This window comes from Lonchura striata, chromosome 20, assembly GCF_046129695.1.
Source record: "Lonchura striata isolate bLonStr1 chromosome 20, bLonStr1.mat, whole genome shotgun sequence".
Taxonomy (NCBI): domain Eukaryota; kingdom Metazoa; phylum Chordata; class Aves; order Passeriformes; family Estrildidae; genus Lonchura; species Lonchura striata.
In genome coordinates, this window is record NC_134622.1 from 11435899 (window position 1) to 11462016 (window position 26118).

At 58.5% G+C, this 26118-nt stretch overlaps 2 protein-coding genes across 6 annotated transcripts in view; one reads left to right on the forward strand and one right to left on the reverse strand.

The window, feature by feature from the left end:
• Positions 1-1111: 1111 nt before the first annotated feature.
• Positions 1112-14932, reverse strand: CCDC92B (coiled-coil domain containing 92B). Its single transcript, XM_077787650.1, is given in 8 exon segments — positions 1112-3179; positions 4761-4808; positions 7097-7250; positions 12177-12333; positions 12335-12444; positions 12963-13215; positions 14577-14638; positions 14768-14932. Coding segments are annotated over 8 exon segments (1581 nt in total). The 3' UTR covers positions 1112-2547.
• Positions 14933-15474: 542 nt separating this feature from the next.
• Positions 15475-26118, forward strand: part of RAP1GAP2 (RAP1 GTPase activating protein 2) — a 55567-nt gene continuing 44923 nt past the window's right edge. For 2 of the 5 annotated variants that reach the window (XM_021533075.3, XM_077787611.1), the window contains exons 1-2: positions 17393-17518; positions 19707-19823. In XM_021533075.3, the coding sequence (XP_021388750.1) occupies positions 17469-17518; positions 19707-19823 (167 nt within the window). In that variant the 5' untranslated portion in view covers positions 17393-17468. Of the gene's footprint in view, positions 15552-17016; positions 17044-17392; positions 17519-19706; positions 19824-21736; positions 21821-26118 lie in introns of those variants that run through there. The other 3 variants (XM_021533078.3, XM_021533079.3, XM_021533077.3) reach the window with 3 other exon arrangements.

Consider the following 26118-nt stretch of genomic DNA (forward strand, 5'->3'; position numbering starts at 1 on the left):
GCTGCTAATTACTGGTGGAGAGGAAAGGGCCCTGCAGCGCAGACAGGGTTGCTTCATTTACATACTAGGCACTACGGATGATGATTGCTAGGAAGGTATTTACACAGGAGAAGGATCATACTTCTCCCTCCACTTTTCAATGCTCAGTCATAAACACCATGATCTCACGAAGAAGTTTGTAATAAAGATGCAACATACTGTGTCTATCAGGATTGTCTAGGAAGGATGGGAAGCGGCTGTGCACATCACAGCTGCAGCAACAGCCAAGCACACAGGGACAGGCATTGCCTTTTTCACCCTGCGACAGGAGAGACAGATCCGCAGTAGAACCTCCCAGAACCTGAGAGAAACAGCAATTTCCAGAGGCCAACAGTGCCTCATGGGCGCAGCACTCCGACGCCGGAGCCCTGGGGCTGCTCCCCTCGCCAACCTCCCCTCGCTGCCCTGTGGGTGGGGGACAGCAGGGCCCCAGCACAGCCAGCTCAGCCTGGAGCTGGGGCTGGCAGAGCCGGCAGGGCCACCCGGCAGGGAGCATTCTGCAGCCTTGCTGGGGAGCTCGGGGCTTTGCTCCCGGCGCTCAGAGCCCAGCGGGCGTTACCAGAGCCCCTGTGCTGCCCTGCACATGCCCAACCTGTGCGGGCAACCGGGGCATGTGCAGCTCCGCAGCCACGGCCGAGCGCCCTGCCGGAGCTCCTGCAGCCTCCCCGGCTGCGGCAGGCTGGGGGCTCAGGGGCTCTGCGCCGCCGAGGCAGCAGCTCCAGATGCCTCGGCGGCTGCAGACATTTCCCACTAGAGCTCTCATGGCCCGGAGCTGCACACCTTGGCTGGCTTCAGGCCAGGCTGCTGCCTGAGCGCTGTGAGGGGGGCCCTGCCCAGCGTGGCTTTGCTGGGCACTTTCCCAAACCCAGGGGTGTGTTAGGGACCGTGGGAGCAGCTGGGGAGTCCCTAGCCTCAGGGGTGCCCTGGGAGATCACGAGGGGTCTTGCCCTCCAAAGCCTGACTAGTCACATAACAGCCAAAGAAAAAGTACAAAAGCTGCTAATTTCTGTCCTGCTAGTGCAGCTCATATGCTTTGGGGTTTGTTTTTACCAAAGAGCTGGTTGGCGACTGCTGCTGTCAATCTCATAAAGCATTTTAATAGAGTATATAAATATTGAACTACAAAAATAGACAGCTCTGACTGCGCGGGCACACTGAGGGTGAGAGCAGGCAGGCCAAACCTCGCTAGTCTATGAGGGTGATGTCTTTCAAGAGATGTCAAACTGAATTGGAAGGAAACAGTGTCTGATGTCACCCTGCAGCTCCCTCCTGCCCACACCAGCCGCGGAGGCAGTGAGGGTCCTGCGGGAGGCTGCTGCCCACCAGCCTGGCAGGGCTGCAGGCAGGGGCCGAGTCCTGGCTGGGCCAGCCAGGCTGGCAGCCCCCATGCCAGGGCAAAACCTGCTCCTTGAGCTGCCCTGAGCAGGTCCGGCAGCACCGGGGCAGAGTGGCCTTTGCCCTGCCTGGCCGCCAGAGCCTTCTCCTCCCTGCGCTGTTTCACAATACCCCGGGAGTGATTGTAAAACTGAGTTTGGCTGGAAATGGGGTGAGGCTGCCCCAACGGGGCAAAGGCAGCTGTAGGGCCGCTGTGCTGAGAAGGATGGGAGGCAATGGGGGAGGACCGGGGACTGCTCAGCCCTCAGCAGCAAGCCCAGACCTGGCTGTGGGTGTGACTGCGATCCAAAATGCTGGTGCTGAGGAGAGCCCTGTGCAGGGGGCACAGGGTGCAGCCCTGCTCCAGCAGCACTTGGAGCCCAGCTGCAGCGGCCGAGGAGCCACTGAGTGTCCAGCAGGACTGCCAGTCTCGGCACTTCTCCAGCTGCCTTGTCCGAGTCCTGTGTGTGAATGTGATAAGGGGAAATCTGTGCTGGAGACAGCCAAACCGCTGCACAGGGGAGCGTGGGACAGGCCTGGCCAGCACAGCAGCACTGTCCTTGCGGAAGGGGATCCCTCTGTCCCACACGGATCGACCTCATTCAGCTGTCTGCGTTCTGGAGAACCTTCCTGGTGATGTCCTGGGCCCTCTGCAGTGCCCGGTGCCGGTGATGGCCAGGGCTGGAGCCGGGCTGGGCTCATCCCGCAGTGCCGAGCCATGTGCTGTACAGCCTACTGCTGCTGCACACCCACCCCCCGCAGCCGGGCCAGGGAACGCAACCCGGCGCCCACTCGGAGGCAGCAGCAACATCAGGAAAATCTCCTTTCAAAAATGCTTCCTCTTCTTTCTTTCTTTCTTTCTCTCTGTTTTTCCTCTCAAGCTCCGGACAGGCGCTCGGACGTGTCCCCTTCACAGCCCGGGTGCTGGATGTTCCCTTGTCCCGCAGCATCGCCGGCAGCATCCCCGGCTGAGCCCTTTCGGGCAGAGGGGACCCTCCCTGGCTGCCGGCGGGCGGGAGGTGCGTGCAGGGCTCCGCTCTCGGCTCCACCGAGGGGATGGGGGAAGGAGCCGCGGCCGGCCCGCCCCGGTGCCGCCGGGCTCAGCCCTTCCCGGCCGCGCCGTCCCCTCGCCGCCTACTCCTGGGCTCGGGGGGCTCCGTGGGCACCGGACCCCTGCCGCCGGCTGGGCTCGCCCTTGGCCGGCCCGGCCCTGCCCGCCGGCTCCTGCGGGGGCTGCCGGGGGTGCCGCTGGCCCCGGGGAGCGGCGGCGGCGGCGGCCGGGGCGCGGGGCTGGCCCGGGGGCTGCGGCGGCGGGCGCTGCGTGTAGAGGAACAGCGCCGGGTCGGGCATGGCATCGTGCTCCTCCGGCGCGGGGTCCCGGCGCCGGGCGCCGTCCCCGGGCGGGTGCCGAGCCCGGTGGCCGCGGCGCCGGGGCCGCGCCTCGGCCGGGGGCTGCTCGGGGGGCGGCCGCCCGCCTGCCCGCGGGCCCGGCAGCCGCTGGGCCGTGGCGTGCAGCTGCAGGGAGAGGTAGGCGGCCGCCTCCGTCTGCTTCTGCAGCTCCGTGTCGAGGATGGTGACGCGGTGGCTCCGGCGCTTCAGCTCCTCCAGGAACCGGCGCTCCTTGCTGCGGAGGCTGGACCGCAGCGCAGCCACCAGCGTCTCCTTGTGCTGCAGCTCCTTGCGCAGCTCCAGGTTGTCCTTCTCCTTCTCCTGCAGCTGGGCCTCCATCGCCCGGCACTTCTCCTCCAGCTCGCGGTCCAGGACGTCTGTAGGTCAAGGCACAGAGGGGTCAGGAGGGGGAGCGGGGCTCAGCCTTGCTGCTCCTGGCAGGTCCTCGCACGCTCCCAGCATGGACGTGGCTGCTGCCCACTCCATGGTGCCAGCATGTCCCAGCAGTGCCATTGAGGCTGCTTGGGTGCTGCTTGAAGCTGTGAGAGAACTCCCTGTGAGCTGCCCGAGCACGGGCTCACTGCCAGTGCAGGCACAGGAACCCCAGCACTGGCCGCTGGCACAGTGCCACGTTTAACACCCAAATGCGGGGTGGCAGCAAAAGGCAGTGTCAGTGGAGGATGTTGTTGCCATGGAACCTGCTGCCTCTACCTTGCTGCAGTTTTAAAATTTCCCTAGGTAAGTAGTTTTTCACCCTAAAAGTGACTTTGAATGTGTGCAGAGGGTGTGGGGGAGCACACAGGCTGGAAGAGAAAAGGAATTGGCGCAGGGAAACCATCAGCCCAACTTTGGAGGGACTTTTGGCCTCAAGCCGTGGGACTCCAAAGCCTAGTTAGCCAGGATGGAGATGCTGATCCAAGATTACAGAGGAATTGGGCTGCGCTCAGCAGGGAAGGAGCCTCCATCCTGGGACAAGGGAGCGAGTTCTAGGGAATGCTGTCCTGGGGCAGGATGGCCAGGCAGCTTGGGGAATTCGCAGCTTGGGCTTCAAGGACCAAGCCCAGTGGGCAGCAGGAGGGCTGAGGAGTCCTGACCCCAGCCCTGGCTGCCTGCTCCAGCACCCAGCCCTTGGCAGGGTGCAGGCTGGCACCTGCCTGCACTCCCTGGCCTGCCCAGGCCTGCTCCCATCCTCTGCAATAATCTGCTTTTTATGATGTGATTGGCAGCTGCTTACAGCCTCAGCTCCTCAGTGTTTCTGCAGCTTTATAATGAGGTTTAGGGAGGCGGTTGCAGGCAGTAATTATTGCATGAATGGCATTAGGAGAGCAATCATTTGATGGCATTGTAAATGAGCTGCTGTCCCATAAATGTGGCAAAGTGATTGTGTAGCTCTAAAAGGCTGAAGGATGGGCAGGCACGATGGGTGATGCTGAGCTGTGGCTGGTGACACCCCGATGGCACCTGGTGGGTTGGGCACCAGGCCCTCAGCCAGAAATGCCCACGGGTACAGAGAAGGGACCCCTGGCTCCATGGAAGGGGCTGGGAGTTGGGAATTCCCATTGAGCCAGCCATGGCACTGCGTCAGGGACCCCGCTGGCCCCATGAGAGCAGCCCACACCCACCCTGGGACCGGCTGCCCTGGCACCGAGGACAGAGCACAGGCTGGGGCTCGGTGCCAGGGACCGTGCCCAGGCAGCGCCAGGGAGGAGTTTCAGTTCCATCTGTGGGACAGAGGAAGGAGAGGAGCCAGGCTGCTCACAGAGCAGCCTCTGCCGGCCACGGGGCTCCCGGGCATCACCAGAGTTACTGCTGCCAGGAGCTGTGCACGCTGCCTGCCCAGTCCTGCCCTCAGCCAGGTCCCTGTCCCTCCCTGCAGCCCTGATGGGCCCCTCTGGCCACAGGCTCTTCTGCACCCACACCTGCTCCCCCGTACCTTGTGCCCAAAGCTGTGCTCTTACCTTGTTGGCGGGCCTCCAGCTCTTTCATCTCCAGGTCATGGGTGAGCTCTGGAAGAGAAATCCAGCAGGACTGAGGAGGAGCATCCCACCCATTCTGTGCTCCCCAAGTCTTCCTCTACTCCCTTTGGGGCACTGGACACAACTGTGGCTGCAGTGCTCTCTGCCCAGCCCTCAAGGGAGTGTGGCTATCTTGGAGCACTAGCCACAGCTTGAGCAAAAATAGGCAATTCTGGCAATTTATATGTTATTAAGCAGCCTCATGGCCAAGACATCGTCTGCAGGATGCTCTGCTCCTCTGACAATGCCTTTCCTTTTTCTAAAAGAATTGCTGAACCATTTTCAGTGCTGTAAACCAAGAAAAGAGCAGAGCAATGGATTGAAAATAGACCAAAGCATAAGCTTCCACCCAAAGCATTGCAAAATTTACTGCTCCAGGCTGATCGTTGCCTCTGCAGGTGACGCAAGCGGGGACGGCCCCTTCCCAGCACGATGTGCGTGCAGGAGGATGCTGCCCTGCTCCAGGGCAATGTGGAACTTCCAAATCCCTTCCAAATCTCAGGAGCTGCAGTACCTACCTGCCTGCTCAGCCCCAGCAAGCTGCCTCCTCTCTGCTGCCCTTTGCCTGCTTGCTGTCTAGCCCCCTGCTACAGCACCAGGTCACAAAGGGCAGCTCAGGGACCTTCTGGAATTCACTTTACCCTGCACTCTTGCAGACAGTCCCTTTTGAATTAATTATCACAGCCCACACAACCACTAACAGCCCTGAGCAGAGGAAAAGAGCAGTAGCAGCAGCATACAGCTGTTTGGGGGTTATTTTTGCTCCTGAAAATGAGTTCAAATGGTTAATCTTTGCCCTACATTTTTCTTTTAATCTGCTTTTGTGTTGACTCTAATCCCATCACTGCCATCCTTCTGAAACCCAAGCTTGTCTCAGGCTGCTCTGCCTGTCTGTCTTGGAAAACAAATCTGTAGTGAGAAGGCAGAAGTACCTGAGACCATAATGCAGTTTCTGGAAAGCATTCAGCACTCTCGACTGCCCCAGTGGGAATCAATGGCCATTGTGCTATTTTTCTGAAGCTAAAATAATACATCTGGAGTCTCAGATATATTTCAAATGCAAACCAAAGCAGATGCCTATTTCCAAAGAAATCATCCTGCTGAGCAAGTGTAGGGATGATGCACAGGTTGGGGTCCCAGTTTCTGTTCTGGAGCCAAGGTGCTGGTGCTGATCTGCTTCAGTACCATCCCCATGACCCCTGAGGGGCAGCTGAGAAGCACCTCTGTGGGAGAGAGAGCCTTTCCCACAGGGATACCTCAGAGAGACCAAGGGAATAGTGAAAAAGCCAGAAACAACAGTGCCAGGGCAGCAAGCAAGGCTCCACAGGGCCACATTGAGGAAAAACTGACTTAAAGACTACTCTCCTCCTGCAAACAGCCCCCCAGATAATGACACTCAAATGTCAGGGAAGTCTCCTTAAAACTGCCCAGAGGCTGCCTGGCAGTCCTGGCAGAACCACACACCTCACCCAGGAGGACTGGACCCCTCTGGTCAGATATGACTGTCCTTGGGTCACACTGGGAAGTGGAGATCACCCATGCAGTGGGCTCATTTCAGGCCATGGGGACAGGTCTCTCAGGTTTGATTTCGGCAGGAGAACCCCACTGTCTCACCTGCCTAAAGAGGCCATAGATGAAAACATTAAAACAATGAAACAGAACAGCAAAAGCTCAGAAAGGATGGAGAAAAATAGCCAATTTTATCAGTGCAGACATTTCTTTGTTTCCCAGGAACCTGGGAGACTGGGAGGCTGGAAGACAAGGAGTAATTAGCTATGGCTGAATTATTGATGAGAGCAGCAGCACAAGCTAGAATGAGTTCCAGTGGTGGCAGAAGGCTGGGCAGCCGTCACTCCTGCAGGGGTGGCTGAGGGGAGTGTGACACTGCTGCAGCAGGGCTGTGGGGACAGCTGTGCACCCGCAGCACAGCTGGGCAGGGCTCCAGCCTGCACTGCAGCCTCTCTGTCCTGCCGAGCGCCCGAGTGAGCACCCCGGGCTGCCAGCAGGAGCTTCCTGCCCAAGGTGCCAGCAGGAGCTTCGTGCCCAAGGTGCCAGCAGGAGCTTTGTGCCCAAGGTGCCAGCAGGAGCTTCGTGCCCAAGGTGCCAGCAGGAGCTTCCTGCCCAAGGTGCCAGCAGGAGCTTTGTGCCCAAGGTGCCAGCAGGAGCTTCCTGCCCAAGGTGCCAGCAGGAGCTTTGTGCCCAAGGTGCCAGCAGGAGCTTCCTGCCCAAGGTGCTCTGTGAGCACCCAGCTCCACTCCCCATGCCGCCCCAGCGCTCACCTGTGCAGTGCTTCTGCAAGCGGAGGATCTCCAGGTGCAGGTCGTGGAGCAGCTCCATCTGCTCCTTCTTCAGGAAAGCGATGTGCCGCTGCACACTCTGGATCTGGTGCTCCAGGGACACGGTCTCCATCGCAACCAAATTCCCAGTCCAGGCCTGCAGGGAGTGGAGGTGGCTGGTGATCAAACAGCAGTGTGCTGGGCTTGTGAGGGGCAGAGCTCCTCACAGAGGTGCAGGGTGGTGCCTCCCCTCCTCAACCCTCTCCACGGGGACTGTGTGGGCAGAGCAGCCCTGCCCAGCTGATGCCCAGGGAATGGCCTCAGCCCTCTCACCTTCCAGTGCCTCTGGGGCCAGCTCCTGGCCTGCCTGCTCAGACTGCACAGGCAGAAAATCCTGCTGCATGAACCCTGGCATCATAGCACGCCTGTCTGTTCTGAATTTGGCCCTAGGAAATACTTTATCACTGAGTAGGATGCATCTGGGACAGGATTGCTCCTCGTTGTCCCCAGGTGGGAGTTGCACAAGAGACAATTTTGGCTCTCACTTGACAAGCCCCACGTTACACAGCAGCAAGTGCAGCGAGCGATCCAGCACATGAAAAATACAATATGCTCTGTCTAACCCGATCAGCACTGCATGGCGGGGAGAGTCATGTTGCCTTCCAGAAGAAGGAACATCTTCCCTGGTAATTTGCCTGGCAGACGAGAGCTGCTGTCAGGCTGTGCCAGGGTGCTGAGCTGGGCTGGGGGTCTGTCCCCACACCATCGATGGCCGTAGCAAAGCAGCTGCAAAAGCTGTCCACCTGTTCTTCTGCACAGAGAGGTAAAAATAGCCCCTGAAAGAACCCTTTATGCCAGCAAATACCATTTTGTGGTGTGTGGAATCTGTCCTTGCTCCCTACACACAGCCCAGAAGGAGGGAAGCGGCAGCAAATCAAGGTAACCTGGCAGAGTGGCTGGACTCAATGACCTGAGAGGTTTTTCCAAACTAAATGATTGTATGGGGAGATGCTGTACCACAAGCCTGAGGGATGGAGTGCATCATTCTGTCCCTGGGCACCTGCTTCCCACATCTGACTCTAGTTTTCCCTCTACAGAAACTGCAGAACCACTGTGGCTCACTGTTCCAGCACCCCTGGCATGGTCACATAGGGCATTTTGCAATTCCTGCAGCCAGAATGCATTTAAGGTCAATCCCTCAGTAAGTGGTCTTGGCAGTGCTCCAAGGTCAAAGCTTTGTTCCAGCCAAAGGCTGTGTAGATTTGTGACAATTCTACAATCAGGTCTCCATGTTCCTGTATTTGATGAGGTGGGGGTGCAGGCTGGTTGGGGACAGCTGAGCACCCACCCTGCTGGCAAAGAAATGATCCAAAGTGCATTGTCCTGTAGTTGTCCTTATGGAAAGTGTCAAACCCAGCTGTGCCAGGGGCTGGGGCTGGCTGGGCAATCCTCCTTGGAGGACCATATGTCCTGAAGCCAGTGCAAGAGTTATGGGAGTTATTTGGCATCTGCCAGAGACCAGGAATGCAAACTACACCATGGGTACATCCTCCTGCCAGCCCTGGCCAGGGTGGGCTGAGCTTCTTGATGGGAGTTGTGTTCCTCATCTCAGGAAACATCAGAAAGTAGGTTGGTCAAAGCCCAGGGGACACATACTGCTATTTTCAAGCACTTTGTTCTGTCTAGTAGAAATGTCTTTAGTAGAAATGGCTGCAATTTTTCCATTGAACTTTCCCTTCTCCCCTTAAGTAGGATATTGTTTTCTTTTTTTTTAAGCAATGAAAATATTTTCCTTTGAAAATAGTTGGTAGATTTCAAGCAGCAAAAAAAGTCAAAGAAAAAAAAAATCTGAAATTGAGATCTGTCTCTAATTTGGAAGCTAAGAGCCTTCATAATTTACCTGTGCATGTGGGAAGAGATGTTTGTCTCCAGAATTGCAATGGGAAGTCCTTAGTGGGTTTGAATCAGCTTTGCCTGTCCAACATGACTTTAATGTTTTCTCTTGAGGAGCAGCTCTCAGCTTGTGGCAGGAACATCTGCAGCCCCACAGGGCGGAGCAAGCACCTTGTTTTGTTTAGCCATGAACCTCCCACCAGTACTAAGGGCATGGAGCAAGGCAGGGGTGGGACACAGAGGCAAGCAGGGCAGGAGCTGCCTTCATTGGAAATGAGGACAATGCTGGAAACAGTCGTGCTGCTGCTAAGAGCAGTGAGGGGAAGAGCTCTCCAGGGATTCCAGGGACCTGAGGCTGCTTCTGTTCACCATTTGCAGCCCCGTGGGAGGGCCATGTTGTCCCCTCTGCAGGTCACACAGCTCTGCCTCACAGGTGATGATGCAACAGCCACAGCTGTTAAGGAAGATGCAATCTCATCCTGAGGCTTCAGTAACATCAGTGTTGGAGTGTCCCTAATTTTACCAGAGGGCAGTAGATGAGCATTTGCATCACCAAGGCAGTGTCCACCTTTTACCCCAAGGGAGTTCAGAACCAAACTCTCAACAGCTGGCATCCTCCCTCCAATGCTTCTGAAGGCAAGTGGGATTGCAGGAGCATCCTGAGCCTTTAGTTTGAAGTGTGCCTTCTGTCATTCACACAGTTCGAGCCTGGGCGGTGTTGGGAGTTAATAAGGATTAGCCGCTGCTGCTGGCTGATTTAACACTTCCAGGGTCACTGCAGCTCCCAGCTGGCAACACCAAAACTCCCTGTGCCGAGGGCTTCAGAACACCCACAGTGGTGATGACCAAAAGCCTGTGCAGTGAACCATGGCAGGAACTTGCACCCTGTGCCACAGACACGGGAGCCAAAGCATGATGAGTGGGGCTGTTCTTCCCACCAGCTCCTGCCCCAGGAGGTGGCAGCTCCTGGGTGAGTGTGCTCCCAAAAGGATGGTTGTACTGCACTGAACAGGGACACGGTTGGGTGCCCCCACTCTCATCCCTCCCTCGCTGCTGTAGCTGTGACTTCTCCTTTCCAGACCAGCTCTAAGATGCCAAGGCAACTGGTGGTGGAAGCTCTCACAGTGACCGTGCACTCTGTGATTTTGACGAGTTACGTATGAGGTTACAAATCTAGAAAACAATGTCATTCATAACAAAAGCCAAGAGTAAGTGATAGTAGTCCTCTTTAGCTTGATGGATGCTCTGTGCCCTTGTGCTTCTGAGAGTTGTACGTGTGCATACACAGCAGCAAAGGAGGCAGCAGTCAGGAGAGCAGTGTGGTTTGCCCCTATTCAAAGGTGACACCTACAGCCTCAGCTGGCCCCTGCTCCGTGCAGAGCTCTGGTTAAACGGTTCTCTCCAATTTTGGGGACTGGACATCCATAGGGCTTTACTCCACCACCGAGAGCTTTGCTGGAATGAGGTTCTCTTGCTGATCCCCCAAGATTTTGAGCACAGAATTGATGAGGCAGCACTGGGCTCAGCCCTCTCCAATTCCCCACGTGGAGTGACCGTGTGCATGGTCTCGACTGCTGAGCCTTCCTGTGCACCTGCCTCTAAGCCACACTTTTTTCTGCACTTCTTGTGCTTTCACTGTGCAACCATGACCTTTGGCACAAGCATATTGGGAGTCCTGATCTTCTTACAAAGTGCTGGTGGAAAACCCCAGTGAGATTTACAATTTCATCCCAATTTATCAAATTCTGATTTCACAAACAAAAATGACTGAAGCAACCTCTTGGAGCAGCTACAATGACCAATGTAGTTGCAAGTCTACCATGAGCTGATTTCCTTTGCACAGACAGGTTGATTGAGAGTTTGCTTCCAGGGCAAAACTCTGCTTAAGTCTGCTGTTCAATGTAAACCATAATCCCAAAACTTTGACCCAAGAAAAACCCTCCATCCCAATGATGCATCTGAAAGGGGGATGCAGTATTGCATATCCACATACCTCTGAACACACACCCTCACACCACGGTCTGGCCCTTGTCTGTGATTATTATTTGCCATAAATGGCAAATTAGCTGAGAGTCAGAGGGCATGAGGTTTGCAGGAACAGGTCGATAATTTGTCCTGCTGTGGCTGCCAGCAACCCCTTCTCCATCACATTAAAACATACGCAGGAATAAACACTGATAGACACTAGAAATCCATAGTGCTTGGTATTTACAGCTCAAAGAATATGAACTGCAGCAGTGCCACTAAGCTAGTATGTCTTTAAATGTAGGGAAATCAGGCAAGCAGGAAGCTCAGAAACTTGCAGAAGGTCACAGAGGCAGTGGCGATGCCAGGAATAGAAACCAGAGGTGAAATCCTGGCCTTGGAAAAGTCAGTGGGAAACCTTCCCTGATCTCAGCAGAGGCAGAATTACACTTGGAGTGCTGTTTGCTATTCATTATCTGCCAGTATCTATTTACAGATAAAATCAATACAGATGATGATTATAAATTATTGTTTCTTGCAATTCTCTGAGCACAACCGCCTGAAGAAAAGCCCCAGTGACGCTTGTCAAGAGGCTGCGGAGGATGAAGGCAAGTTCGTGCTTTCTCCTCCCGGCTCCAAGGGAATTCGCTATGGATCCAGCTCTGCTCCGGGAGCGGAACCATCGCCGCCGCTCCGGGCCAATCCTCCTCCCGCCGGGGGAGCCCGTGGTGCCGCCCGCACCCTGGGGCTGGGCAGCGACACTGCCCGGTGCCGGCACCGTGCCCTGCAGCGGGCGGCAGAGCCGGGCAGAGCCGGGCAGAGCCGGGCAGGGCTCGGGGGGCCCGGCAGAGCCCGGCAGGGCTCGGGGGGCCCGGCAGAGCCCGGCAGAGCCCGGCAGGGCTGGGGGGGCCCGGCAGAGCCCGGCAGGGCTGGGGGGGCCCGGCAGAGCCCGGCAGAGCCGGGCAGGGCTCGGGAGCCCCGGCAGAGCCCGGCAGAGCCCGGCAGGGCTGGGGGGGTCCGGCAGAGCCCGGCAGGGCTCGGGGGTCCCGGCAGAGCCCGGCAGGGCTCGGGGGGCCGCGGGGACAGACCGCCGGCGGGGCCACGTACCGGGGGAAGCAACTTCTCGAACGGACCCGGCGGGGCTGCGGGCAACTTCTGCGGGGCCGCCCCGGCCCGGGGACCCCGCCCGCCCCGCGGCCCCGCGGCCCCGCGGCCGGTGCCTTACCTGGGGGGAGCGGCGGGGCCCCAAGGGGCGCCCGCTGGGCGTCATGGGGCGGCGGGGCCGGGCCGGGCCGGGCCGGGGCCGCGCCGGGGCCGCGCCGGCTCCCGCGCTGCCCGCGCTGCCTGCGGCGGCCCCGCCTCGCCCGGCCCGGCCCCGCCGCCCGTAAACAGGCGGCAACGTGACCGGAACTGGGGAGCTCCGCCGGGGCGGGCGGCGGCGGCCGCGGGCACACACCCGGCCCGGGGCCGCCGCCGGGGGAGCCGCAGCGCGGCTGGGGCGCCGCTCCCCGGGATCCCCGGTGCAGCGGGGCTCAGCTCCCCGGGATCCCCGGTGCAGCGGGGCTCAGCTCCCCGGGACCCTCGGGGCCCCCTCCCGCTTCCCCGAGCCTCCTGCGGCCGGGTGCCGCTCCCCGGGGCGCGGGGCGCGGGGCGCGGGGCGCGGGGCGCGGGGCGCGGCTCCCTCCCCGCCGCTGTCCGCGGTGCTGAACCCGAGGCCGCAGCTGCCCCGAGGGTCCCGCGGGCGCCGCCCGCTCGGCCCCGGGCGCGGGGCCCCCCGAGCAGCCCCGGCGGGTCAGGCCGGGGGGCTCTGTGTCTGGGGAGGGCAGCGGCGGTGTGCCCCTGCAGTGTCACCGCCACTCGGGGGGATGCGAGTCAAACGGGGCCGGTACCGGCTGCAGCCGGGAAACCGGCCGGCCAAACCAGCGGAGCTGTGATCAGAGAGATGGTGAGAAAAACTTGTTTACTCAAGTGGTTACTGATTTTTCATGCCTTTTGTTTGCGGTGCCCAGACCAGCTGGGGCTTCACATTCAAGGATGACTCAATCCTTTGCGCCTCTGCTCCGGAGGAGGCCGGGATGCGGTGGCCTGTTCCATGCTGCACGGCGGTGACGGCACAGGAGAATGGTAGCGTCCTCCCCGTCAGCTGACAGTCTGCTGATTCCCGTTCCTTAAACCCAAATGTGCCTCGAGAGTGCCGTGCTCCTGCTCTGATGCTGAATCGTGCTGCCGTCTCCCTGTTAAAACTGCTGCAATCCTGCTTATCCCTGTGTGCAACCAGCACACGGGGAGTTGTAAGGAAGCTCACAGAGTGTGGTCTGTGGTATCATTCTGCCATCCCACATCCTTCCCTCCCCTTGAATGCTTCCAGGCTCTGAGTGAGTGTTGGTGCTCCGCAGATCCAGCGACAGCGTGCTGTGGCCAATACGCTGCCCTGTGCCTGCAGCAAAGCACATGCTCCAGGTGTGATACCGAAGGTTTGTGACATCTCTGCACAGTAACAGTCAAAGACTGGGCCCTCACCTGATGCACAGTGGTGGGGTCCAGCCTGGCTTGTTGTTTCTGGTAGTTGAGAAAGGCTGGGCTTGGTGTTAGGCCTTATCTGTGGAGACTAAGTTTAGTTCACACAAAGAAAGAAATAATGGAATCGGGAGAAAAGATGAGCCGCGTGGTCTGAAGGTCTGTACATGCACACACAAGCTCATTTGCAAAAAGTTTTTCAGACAGATCTGCTTGCAGCCCCAGACAGCACAATGGAGAGCTTCAGGGCCTCCCAATGCTCACCCAGTCATGCCAACTCCTATGTGGGCCTCCTTTCAACTTGTGTTCTCTGAAAAGTGAGTTCTTCTTGAAACAAAAAGTGGTTAAGGGGTCATAGATGCCTGGGTGAAGGGGGAGAATGAAGCCTTTCTTGTCCAGAGCAGCACTGTGGAGCTCATATGGAGTCCCTCTCACGCATTTGTGACCCTCAGGTCAATGCTTGCCAAGGTGTCACTTGTCCTTCTCAGGGCAGTGTGCCATGTTTGAGGTGTGTGGGAGTCTTTAATGTTTCCTTGTGTCTTCCCCTAACTTGTGTGCTAACTTGAGCAGCAGTGAGCTACGGATGGGAGGTGGGGGGACGAGAGCGGGGAAATGTCTGAGTGCATCATGTTTCACAAGGTTTGTACAATTTTCATCGATTTTCCACTGGATAAACGACAAGCCTGCAAACAGTCAAGGTCAGGCGCTGAGGGACAGAGCTGCTCTGTAAATGAGGTCATCGCTCCGGGATGCAGCCTGCCGGGCAGGCGGGACAGCAGCAGAGCGCAGCGCATCCTCTGCACCCAGCATGGCGCAGGAAATGTCCGTGCCTCCTCAGCGGTCACCCGGCAACTTGGGGTCACTCTGGTGCACACAGGCTACTCATGTTTCCCATCACCAGTTCCAAAATTACCTGGTTTCACTGGCACAGCTTTCTCGAGCAGGACATGACACAGCAGTCCCTTCGCTGATGCTTCCAGCCACGGTGATGTCCTGCACTGCAGTTATGCTGCATCTCTTCCCCACTCCCTGCTTGTTCCAAGAGACAGAGATACTTCTCAAATAAGTCTGAGGTTACAATATAGTGAGTCAAAAATGGCAGGCATACCAATTCAGGGGGAACTGGGGGCTCCCTGCTGCCACCTCAGACGTGTGACTGAGCTCCAGAGCCTGTTGGGCAGAGGCAGTCAGCTCCTTGCCTGTTACAGCCCAGCTTGGAGACATCTCACTGCCATGTGCCTCAGGGAGAGCGCTGGCAGCCCCTGCTCACGGTGACCCACGGGACACGGGGACACCCACCAAGAGACTCAGCTCCGGGTTCTGCTGCAGCAACGGGGCTTTTCCCCTGGCTCGAGGCTGGTGGAGATTGTGGGGATGCAGGATGGGGAATGTGAGGATGTAGGGATGAAGTCTGCGGGATGCGGAGACGTGGGATGAGAGACGCGGGATGCGGGCACTGCGCATGGGGCGGCAGCTCTTCCGAGCGGGGCTGGGCTCCGGCGCCGCCGCTGCCGCTGCTCCGAGCCGGCACTGACCTCTAGCGGCCCCGGCCCCGGCCCCGCACCGGCCCCGCACCGGCCCCGCACCGGCCCCGCACCGGCCCCGCACCGGCCCCGGCCCCGCACCGGCCCCGCACCGGCCCCGGCCCCGCACCGGCCCCGGCCCCGGCCCCGCACCGGCCCCGGCCCCGGCCCCGCACCGGCCCCGCACTGGCCCCGCACCGGCCCCGGCCCCGCACTGGCCCCGGCCCCGGCCCCGCACCGGCCCCGCACTGGCCCCGCACCGGCCCCGGCCCCGCACTGGCCCCGGCCCCGCACCGGCCCCGGCCCCGGCCCCGGCCCCGGCCCCGCACCGGCCCCGCACCGGCCCCGGCCCCGCACCGGCCCCGCACCGGCCCCGACCCCGCACCGGCCCCGGCCCCGCACCGGCCCCGCACCGGCCCCGCACCGGCCCCGGCCCCGTACCGGCCCCGCACCGGCCCCGCACCGGCCCCGGCCCTGCACCGGCCCCGGCCCCGCACCGGCCCCGGCCCCGCACCGGCCCCGCACCGGCCCCGCACCGGCGGACAGCGGTACCGGCTGCGGTAAGGATAAGCGGTACCAGCGCCAGCAGCGCTACAGGCAGCAGCCGTGCGGCCGTGGGTGCTCGTGTGTGTGTCTATGGAGCAGTGGCATGTGCATGCATGTGTCTGCATGGGTGTCTGTGGTTGTGTGTGTGTGCCTGTGGGGGTGTGTATGACTGTGTGCTGCTTCTGCCGCCATCTCTCCTTCCTGAGGCTGCCAAATGAGCTGAGGGATGGAGCCTCTGCCTGCAGGTCTGGTTGTGGCCACGGGCATGTGCTGGGTAAGCCCAGGTCCCCTCAGTAGCGACTGATTCCTGGGACAAACAGCTGATTCCAAATAGGAGCTGCATCCAATGTGCACCTGAATCCTGTGCCCTGCCAGGGTGGCTACGGGAGTGCTTTGAGACCAGAGCTTTCCCCCACCACCCCCAAGTTAATTATTAGGGGGATTTTAAAATTTAATTTATAAATGAGTTTAACTTTGCCTCAGATATTATTTTTCAACCTAATTGAAATGTAGTGTGTGTGTGCCTTTTAATTGCTTTGAAGAACCTAATAAGAAGCTCCTTGAAGTCTAAAGGCTAAAAGCTGGAGGATGGCAGATTTTAATAAATTTAACATTAGCTTAACATTTCCACAGGGATTAGAAAATATCTGTTTGTAAGGCTATTTGCTTGAGCTAAGCAATGCAATTTGTTCCTCTGTGTTAATGCATATGTGATATGTGAACAGTCCAATTTTAAATTTTTCTCATGGTTTAAAAACTTTTTTTCAATGAAAGTTGCTTTTATTTTTAAATCTCACAGGTCTGTAAAAATTGTTATGCTGAAGCAGGGGTGGGTCAGCTCCGGGGCTCCAGGGGTGGGAGGATGAATTTTGGCCCCTCTCATCTTCAGCCCATAACCTGTAGGAGATGACAGCCCCTGCGGAGGGCAGGTCATTGCCCAGATTTGGGAGGATCTGAGTTACCTTTCTGTGGCCCAGGCAAGGCACAGCCTCTCCAGCTAGCCTGGCTAAGCAACCTCTGCTCCCCAGCCGTGAGGAAGCACTAATGCTCTTCAGACGTGTTTGCACCCAACAACAGCAGGACTTCAGAATTACCAATACAGGAATTTACTTGAGTAATTAACACTACTTTTAATGAAGCTGTTGGCTTGTGGATGCAGCACCTGGGTTTGCTGAACTGTGAAATTAAGTTCTCAAAGATCAGAAAAGTGAGTATTTAGGGCCAGATAACCACTTTTGGGAAACAGCTTTCAGTGAGGTTTAAAGTTCCTTGAGGTAACACCTGACTGCACGTGTGGTTTACTTCCTGAGCCCCCTGCAGCACCCAAGAGGGAAACTCTGTCTCGGGCAGGTTTTACTTGGAACGTATGGAAGAAGAGCCCTGCCGTTCTGCCAGGGGGATTGGGTGGGTGCTTTAGAGCGAGCAAGGACCGCGGCAGAGCCAGGGGCGGGGTCCCCAGACTGCAGGTGTGGCCTCCGCTCGCCCTGCGCGCCTGGGAGGGGTTGGGTGAGTGGGGGTTTGGGGGGGACCAGGATGTCAGGGTCCCGTCTTGGGGTTTCTTTCCCCCGGTGGCTGCTCCCGAGGCACTTTGGGATGCTCAGCGCGGACTTGCTCTAAGTGTTTAAAAGGCTGGGAAACGAAGGTTTTCCCGGAGCCCCGGATGGGATCCAGCCGCCCGGCGCAGAGCAGTGCCGGGGCGGTGTGTGCCCCTCGGGGCTGCCCCGCCGGGGGCGTTGCATAACGCTTTACATAACCGGGCCGAGCGGAGCGGCCCCCCCGCACCTGCCCGGGCCAGGCCCCCCCGGGCCCGGCGCCGGAGGGGCGGGAGCGCCGGGACCGGCGCAGCCGCCCGGGGCCGGGCCCGGTGCGGAGGAGCGGCCGCCGGCTCCGAGCGGGGTCTGCGGGCTCCCCCCGCCCGGCGGGACCCCGGGATGGCCTCGGGCAAGGCGGCGGGGGAGCGGCGGTGGGAGCTGGTGCGCTGGTGAGTGCGGCGGAGCCGGGGGTCGCGGCCAGGGGCACCCGAGCTGGAGACCGGCAGGGGCTCAGCTTGCGAGGGGCTCTGGGCTTTGGCGTGGGGATGCTCCCAGCCCGGGACAGGGCGAGAACCCGGGCTGGGTAAGGGTAGGGTTGAGGGGACACGGGACCTCGCCCTGGGTCTGGGATGCTGCGGGGCGCTCCGAGGGGCACCGCGTGGTCCCGGCCGGAGCGGGGGTCCCGGGGGTGCAGGGAGGGGCGGGTCCATGCTGGGAGGGGAATCTCTGGCAGAGGTAGGAGAGTCAGAACCCGAAGACTTTTTCCACTTGGGAAAGGGTCCTGTCGGCTCAGGAGGAAGCACGGGAGCGGCAGCGTGCCGGGATGCCGAGGTCTCCTCATTCCGGGGAGTCCCCGGGACTCGTGTGGCGTGCTGAGGCTCTTCTGATCTCTGGCGTGCGGGGACGGGGCTTGGAACAGGGCACTGTATGTGCCCGGAGCAGCCGGGACGGGCTGACATTGAGAACAAGCTTTGTCTGTGTTCTTTTATGTTGAATTGTGCAGTTTGTGACGTCCGAAGCTTGTGACTTTTGAGCAGGGCGCTGCAGCGATGCCAAGCTGTGGCTGGGTGGCTCCTTGGGGATGCTGATGGAAGCACCGGGACGGGGCCCGGGCTCGTCCCTGGGCGGGAGCAGAGCCCGAGCCAGGCCGGCGCTGGGTGCCAGCGCCCCAGCTGTCGGTGGGAGCCCCTCAAACTCCGGCAAGAGTGGGAATCACTGAAGCTTTTTCTTTTCCTCTCAACTTCCCTTCCCCCCCCCGACCCCCCTCCGTCCCTGCAGCCAAGGACACTTTTTTTCCCTCACACACTTGAACAAACTGTTACAGCAGCTGCATGGCCTGGCTGTTCTGCATCCCCACTGCCTCACCCCCACTTCCCAAGGGACACTCTGGCTTCCCTGCCTCTGCTCTGTGCACGGTTATCGTGTACCAGAGCTGCAGGGAGCACTGGCATTGCACCGTGCTTGGTTGCTTTTAACTAGAAAATTGGCAGTTACTGTGCTGGGGATGCTCACGGGGCCTTTTGGGTTTCCTTTCACTGCAGTGCGAAGTTGCAGTTCCTGCACTGTCACTGCCCCCAGCGCCGCAGGACCCTGCAGGGCTGGGCTGGGCTCAGTGGGCTCAGGCAGGTCACAGAACCCAGCAGCAGCACGTGGGAAGCTCATGGCACATGGAACATCCCCCTGGCCCCATCCAGACAGTGTGGGCACATCCCTGCCATTAGTGTTGGGAATGAACCTCCTGGAGCATCCATATGCAGAGGAATGGACAGGAGCTGTCTCCAGCTCTGGCTGAGTTTCATGGATGCTGCAGCTGTGTGTGCATGTGCCTCCAATCAGTACTACAGGGGCTTTAACTTATTAATTACTTGCTGATGACATTTCATGTTCAGAGGAGTGTGTATGAAGTGCAGCTGGCTGCTGGGATGGAAGCAGGCAGCAGGATTTTGTCCCAAAATATGGAAACAACTGTGGTTATCAGAATTTTGCTCACTTTACAGCAAACCCATACTCTTCTAATCAAATTCATAACCATCAATTCACTCGACTATTACTTGATAAGCCTCAACATCTGGCCTGGCATTTGAAGTGATGCTAGAAAGGCCTTAGCTCGGCCTTGGAGCCAGCAACAGCCTGGGGAGGGGGCTGGTCTGGGGGTGGGTGTGTGCTGGGCACAGGCTGTACCCCAAGACAAAGGTGCTGAGCAGGGGGTGCTGTACCTCTGTCCCCTGGGCCTTCACAGGGGAATGGCCTGTGCTGCTTGGGAAATGTTTGTTCTTTGCTTTCCTGCACATGGGGTTACGGGGCCAGTGGGTCTGGTCTGAGGGTCCTGAGTGGGCTGGGGGCTGCACAGGGGCTGCAGCTGGCAGCAGCCCCACAGATACCCATGGAGGGTGCAGGGACCCCTCCCTGGGGGTCAGTCTCAGGGGGTGCCCTGTCCCAGATGTGGCTGTAGGTGCACGGGCTGGTGGGCAGTGAGGGATGGGGGCGGCACGGGACGCAGGCAGACGGGCTGTAAAGTGATTTTCTGCTCCCACTGAGGAGCGCAGTGGTGCCGAGGCAGCCACTCCTGCATCCTGCCGCTCCCTCCCCGCAATCCAGCGCTGATGAATATTTCAGTCTCTCTCGTGTTATTTTTAGGTATGTGCGAGAGGGCCGCTTTCGCATTGAGGAGAGGACGCTGACGGCTTTCCAGTGGCTCTACTCGCCCCACCAGCACCGCATCGTCAGCCGGGCAGACCTGGGCTCCCCCAGCAGGTAAGGGGGCTGCTGGGCGCAGGGCTGGGGAATGTGGGGAGCTCTGGCACATACCCTGCTGCTTGCTCTTTCACAAGCCCTTGTGGTTTTGACATGGGCCTTGTGAGCCCCAAGCCTGTCTGGGGACCCTGTGATACCTGAACATCTTGGGCTTTGCTTTAAAATAAATTCCCGGGCACAGCGGCTGCACCAGGAGCTGCAAACACCACATAAGCACTGTTTAATTTAAAGCAGTGGAAAGGAAAATTATCACCTGCCCGCCCAAACTTTCCTTGTAATTGCCCCCATGGTTTTGGTTGAGGATCTGCTTTATGTGTGCAGCACTTGAGGTCCACTTAAAAACAGGTGGTAGCCAGGGGCTGTGTTTCCCCCAGCCATCAGTGATCATTGAAAAATATCTGTTCTGATCCCCTGATTTTGGTCAATGCTTAAACTCTCCCCTTGAGAGCCACATCCCAGGCATGTGCTGTGGCTCTCCTTGCTGATGCATATGCATTGCTGTCAGTCCCCATGCCATGTTTGATGATAAAACACCATTAATATAAAAGCCTCATGGGCCTCCAGACACACGCAGAGCAGCATCTGCTCTCTGGCCTGCAAAGAGCTCTGGAACAAGCTGAGTCCCTGAGTGGCTGTGGCACTAAAAGCTCTTCCCTCTCTATTTCAGCAGCAGTTTTGTTCCAAGAGCCCTTAAAGCCCTGAAGTATTTATATGCCTGGAATTGCATGGATGAGAATGAGAGTGGGAGGGTGACTGCAGAGGAAGGAGGTGCCCAAAAGACTTGGATTTCCCAGGACAGGAAGGGCTGTGGGTACTCTTCATGCAGGGCAAGCAGGGTGGGGGTGGAAGGAGGTGACGTTCACACCTGGAAGAGACTTCTTGGGGCATGAGGGAGGTGCCAGCTGTTCTCGGCAGGAGCCATGGCATACATGCTTACTGTTGCCATCTGCTTCCCAGGATGGGAATTCCTCTGCCTGCCGCTGGAGGGGCTTTCCAGAAACTGGAATGACTGTGCTATTTATTGATTTTAACTAATTTTTGCAAATTGGTTTCAGAGGCTGTGTTAGCCTCACGCCTGATGCGCATGTTTCACTTGGCATGTGGAACTGATATATGTGCAACATCATTTATAATTAATGTTAAGTGCTGTTGGGGTTAATTTCACTAGATTAATTTGATTTCCCGAGGGGGTTAATTTCCCTGGATTCATTTGATTACCCAGAGGAAAAGGTACCTAGAAGTTTCCCCCGGGAAGTTACCTGGAGCTGTCTGGAGAGTCTGTAGGACATCAGCGACCATTTATGAGTGGTGTCTGTATCTGTCTCACTGGAGTAAAATGTTTGTCTCCAAGGCAGCCCAAGTGTAAAGCCCGACTGGGCAAGAGCAGCCGCGGGCGCTGCTGCGGCCGGGGAGCGGAGCTGCGGGGGCACAGGGATGCTGCGGGCCGGGCCGGGCCGGCGGTTCCAGCTCCTGCTCGGTGGGAAGGGAACGAGGAGACAGCCACGGCGAGGCCGTGTTACTGCCTTCAGGCCGCTTTGGGCAGGACTGGGCGGCAGCCTGCGGGATCAGGGCCGCGGCGGCGGGCGGGGAGCGCGCACCGCTCCGCACGGCCCTGCCCCGTCCCGCACCGCCCCGCACCTCCCTGCCCCTCACCGCCCTGTGCCGCACGGCCCTGCCCCGTCCCGCACTGCCCTGCCCCGTCCCGCACGGCCCTGCCCCGTCCCGCACCGCCCCGCACCTCCCTGCCCCTCACCGCCCTGTGCCGCACGGCCCTGTCCCGTCCCGCACCGCCCCGCACCTCCCTGCCCTGCCCTGCCCCGCCCTGCCTCTCATCGCCTCTCACCGCCTCTCACCTCCCTGCCCCGCCCTGCCTCTCACCGCCTCCCACCGCCCCGCACCTCCCCGCCCCGCCCCGCGCGGGGCCGGCTCCGCCAGCGCGGCGGGATCCGCAGGCGGCGAGCGGCGGGCAGGGCGCGGGCGCGGGCTCCATCCTCGCGGTACGTACGCGCTCCTGGCGCGCTCCTCCGCGGCTCTCGGCTCCTCCGTCCGCGTTCGGAGCCGCGGTGCCAGGGCAGGGGCTTGGCGCCGGGAACCGGGGCCGGGAACCGGGGCTGTACGGAGGCTCAGGGCTGGGCACGGTGGACCGCGACCCATGTGTGGGGGGACGGTGAAGCGGCTGCCAGCACCGCTCTTGAAATATTGACCATTCGAGGAGGCGATTTGCAGCGGTCCGTGCGGGGCTCTGCCTGCTGTCCCCGGGGGTCGGGGTGGTGGTGTCCGCTGGCATGCGGGGAGCTTTGCCCTGCCTCCCCCGGGCACCTCCTTAGCTGGGGAGCCCCAGGTGTTTGCACAGAAAGGGACGCCTGAGCCTCCCTGCATGCCCCACGCCGCTCTGCTGGGGCGATCCTCCACACCGCTGTCCCTGTGCGAGCCTGCAGCTCATCCCTGACGGGAAAGCGGTGCAATGTCTGCTCACCAGGCTGAGCGTTTCCCTTCGTCCTGCTCGTTCCCACAGGCAGAGCACCGGTGTGCCTGGCGTGGGGCTGCGCAGAGCCTTCAGGGCTGTGAGATGCTGCTTGCATCCCTGGCGAATGCAGGCTGTGAGATGGATCCTGCCAGGCTGTGATGTCTTCTGCACGCTCTAGGCTCTGCTGTTTTGTTTAAGACTGCTTGTTGTTTTAGTAGCAGAAGGGACATAATATCTTTCCACAAGGCATGATTTATTGAATGTTGGAATCATGCCAAAGGGTTTAAATTCAGATCCAAAACACGGTGTGATTGCAGGTGTTCTCAGCCGGCTCACACTTGCACACACCACATTTCACAGGTACTGCATTCTCCCTCTGCTGCCTGTTCCTCCCACTGGAGATGAAAACCATAGCAGCAAAAATGCCTTTTTCTTTGCTTGTTTGTTTTCTCATCCTTCCTTCCCTTCATCCCTCAGCATATCTGTGTGGTAGCGGGGTTCTGAGGGCTGCTCAAAGAGGCCCTCTGCTGCTGCTGCCTGCTGTGTACCTGGTCAGATCTCTGGTGGTTGGTGGTTGCTGCTGCTGTGGTAACAGGAACAGGACTTCAGCAGCAACAGGAGGAGAGACGTTTTTTCCAGGAGCTAAAAACAGCTCATTCTCCACAGACAGTTTTGCATTTTTTGTGGGGGTAGATGAATCCTTGCTTGGAGTTAACATCTGCCTCCAAGCTGGATGCCAGAAGGACTGTTCCTTGACTGTGATTTGGTTTCAGCTCGGCTCTTGAAAAGCCCACCCAAAATGGTTGAAAAATGCAGGTGATGTTGGCAAGAGGTAGCAGGACTTGGAAAAGCTCAAGTCCAAGCCCCATGAAGCTTGTTTGCAACATTCAGAGTGTCCACACACAGGTTTGGCCTCAAACCTGAGCCCTGGCTGCTGAGGACTGACTTGTGCCAGCGCAGCTCAGCCTCAGGCAGCCCCTGATTCCCCGTCTGCTGCCGAGGCTGGGCTGCAGGGCAGGGGCGGCTGAGAGGAGCAGCCCTTGTCAGGGGAAGGTGCCAGGACACGTGCTGGCTCAGCAGCCCAGCGCCCTGCTGCTGTGGGCACCACAGAATCACAGAATGGTCTGGGTTGAAGGGACTGTAAAGGTCACTCAGTTCCAAACCCCCTCCTATGGGCAGGGACACCTTCCGCCAGACTTTACCATCTTGTGTAACATCTTAAATGTTGAGTCTCGGTGAGGGGGTTGGGGTATTCTTGATTCCTTTATTTCCATCATTAGGAAACTGTTCCAGAGATTGATTGTATTGAAAATTAGAAACCTCCTAATTTCCAGCCAAAGCATGTTCAGGTCTCTCTCATTCCCATGCTTTCCTCCCGCCCCCACATTTTCCCAGCCCTGGTTTTCAGTTTAAGCTGTTCTTTTTCTGTCTCTCCACGATTTCTTCACTGGCTGCAGCCACCCCCCTGCTCCATGTTTGTTGTGTGAATTGGGCCAAACGCTCTCCAGTTCCTAGTGCAGCTGCCAGTGCCAGCCTGCCACTGGGAACAGGTTTTTGAGGGAGGTTTGCCCCAGTGCATCCTCCCTCCAGCAGCCCCTGCACTGGGCAAACGAGTGCTGAGCTGCTGCTCCTGCAGGCAGCGGGGACTGGCAGCACGGGGTGGGATGTGCAGTGGATGTGCAGGTAGCCATGGTGACAGCGCCCAGGGAATGGAACTGGCATGGCAGCTGCTTGTCTGGCTGCAGCAGGGATGCCACCAGGCACTCAGGGGAGCAGTGGTGCCTGCCCTGTCTCTGGAGCACCCTGTGCAGGGCGCCCATGTGGGCATTGTGTGGCTGCACAGAGCAACCTTCCTGCTGGATCCTGGGGAGGCAGACTGCATGAGGATGAGAGCCTCTGCTGCTTCCCTGAAGCATCCTCCCTCAGGCTCCACTGGCATGGGAAAGGGGAGGTTGGAAGAGGTGGAGAAAACAGGCACAGAAAATCTGTGCTTGAACAGGCTTTTCCTAGAGAGAGCCTTTTCATGCCTTTTCATGAGAGAGGAATTTCATGCCCTTGCTAGCAAGGCAGGACTCTAAAATGGGTGGCCTTGAGAAAACAAACAACGCTGTACATTAAATTCAGTGGGCTGAGAAGAATTCGATGAGCCTGGGAGCCCATGTGATGAGTTCTGCATACAAGGCTGTGATGAGACATGATCTGTGTCCCACTGCAGCAAAGAACTGCTTCATGTGATGGTGGGAGAGACCAGTGGGGCTTTGTGGGTCACAGGCTCCTGGCCAGCACGGGGGCCAGGCTGTCAGCCAGCACCTGTTGCTTTCCTGGTTTTCTCCTCTGTGCTGGGCACTTCCTGGGCTGCTGGGAAAGCTGGTGCTGCCATTCCTGGGTGTAAGCATCCCTCTGTGCTAGCTGCCTGAGAAGTGATGCTTGCAGGTCGCACGATGGCTTCCTCCAGATCTTGTTTTCAGCCATTTCCGCAGAAATGAGCAGGAGTGGTCAGATCACTTCGGACATAGGGATGAGTCCATGAGCCATCAATGTTTTCTCAAGAGTGTGGAAGAGGCGCTGGAGTATGGTTTGCAGCTTGAGCTGTGCATGGCCTTGGGCTCAGGAAGGGCTCTGGTTCTCCTGTCTTTGTCTGAAGCTGTCCTCTTGGGTGACACACAGCTCCCCTCCCCAGCGTGGCAGCTGAAGGAGCCCTCTCAGTCCTTCTGGTCTGAGATGAACAGTGAAGAGCAACTCCTGAGAGCTACCTGAGGTTTGTGGGAAGCTGCATTTGAGGCACTGAATTTATCTTTTCACTTCAGCAGTTCCATAAAGGGGAGAAAATAGTGTTTAAAATATTCTATGAACTGAGAGGTAATTTGGACAGTTTTCCTTTGCTCTGTAGGTCAAGCTGATGATGCACATGGCATGTTCTTCCTGTCAGGACAAAAACTAATATTTCTGCGTGCCCACAACCTTCTTTAAAATCATAATAGGAAGCTGAATGCCCTCAGAGTGCCGCAGGCAATATTAAAGCACTAATGATGCAATCAGTCACTTACCCCAGTAAGAAAGGGAAGAATTATGCTGCCCTTGTTGTGCGCAGTCCTGCTTTGTGTTACCAGCAGTGTGGCACTGTTCCCAGTAGGCAGGAGCTGCTCACCAGGTTGGGTTGGAGCAATGGGATCCTGGCTCTGGCAGAGGCCCCTGGGAGATGTTAATTTAGACTGGTGCAGATGGTGCTGAGGAGTCGTCCTCCCCCAGGGTTTTGTTCCCTAATTTTGGCTGCTCGGTTATGATTTGCCTGTGCCTGCTCTGAAAGTAGGAAGGTTTTTTGCCTTGTTGTTTTTGAGCCTGTGTGAAATACCTCGGGGGGAAGAGGGGAAGTGAGAAAATGTCATTGCAGAGACTATTTCTGGAGGCACGCCCCTGCGGGTGAGATGGTGCTGGGCAGGCTGTGGTGTGGTACCCGGGACCAAGGGAGGCTGATGGCCTCAGGGGAGCTGGGGCTGGGTCCCTGGTGTATTTTTAACCTTTGCCTGGAGCTGTGGTAGCTGATGTGGCCCTGAGGGGCTGCCAGCTGTGTGGGGATGGGGAGCAGGAAGAGCTCCACTTCCACCACTGCCAGCCACAGGTATCCCCAGGTGCTGGAGTGGGGTGAGGTGGGCTTGTGCAGGGGCAGCCCCACACCCTCCTGGAAGCAGGAAATGGAGATGCTTCCCTATGGCCATCCCAGGGTCCTGCCCTCTTGTGCTCTGAAATCCTGGGGCAGGCATGGGGGTTACCCCGTGCCTTAGTGGATGTGAGGAAGAGCTGCAGGAGTGATTGTGACCTGCTGACTGA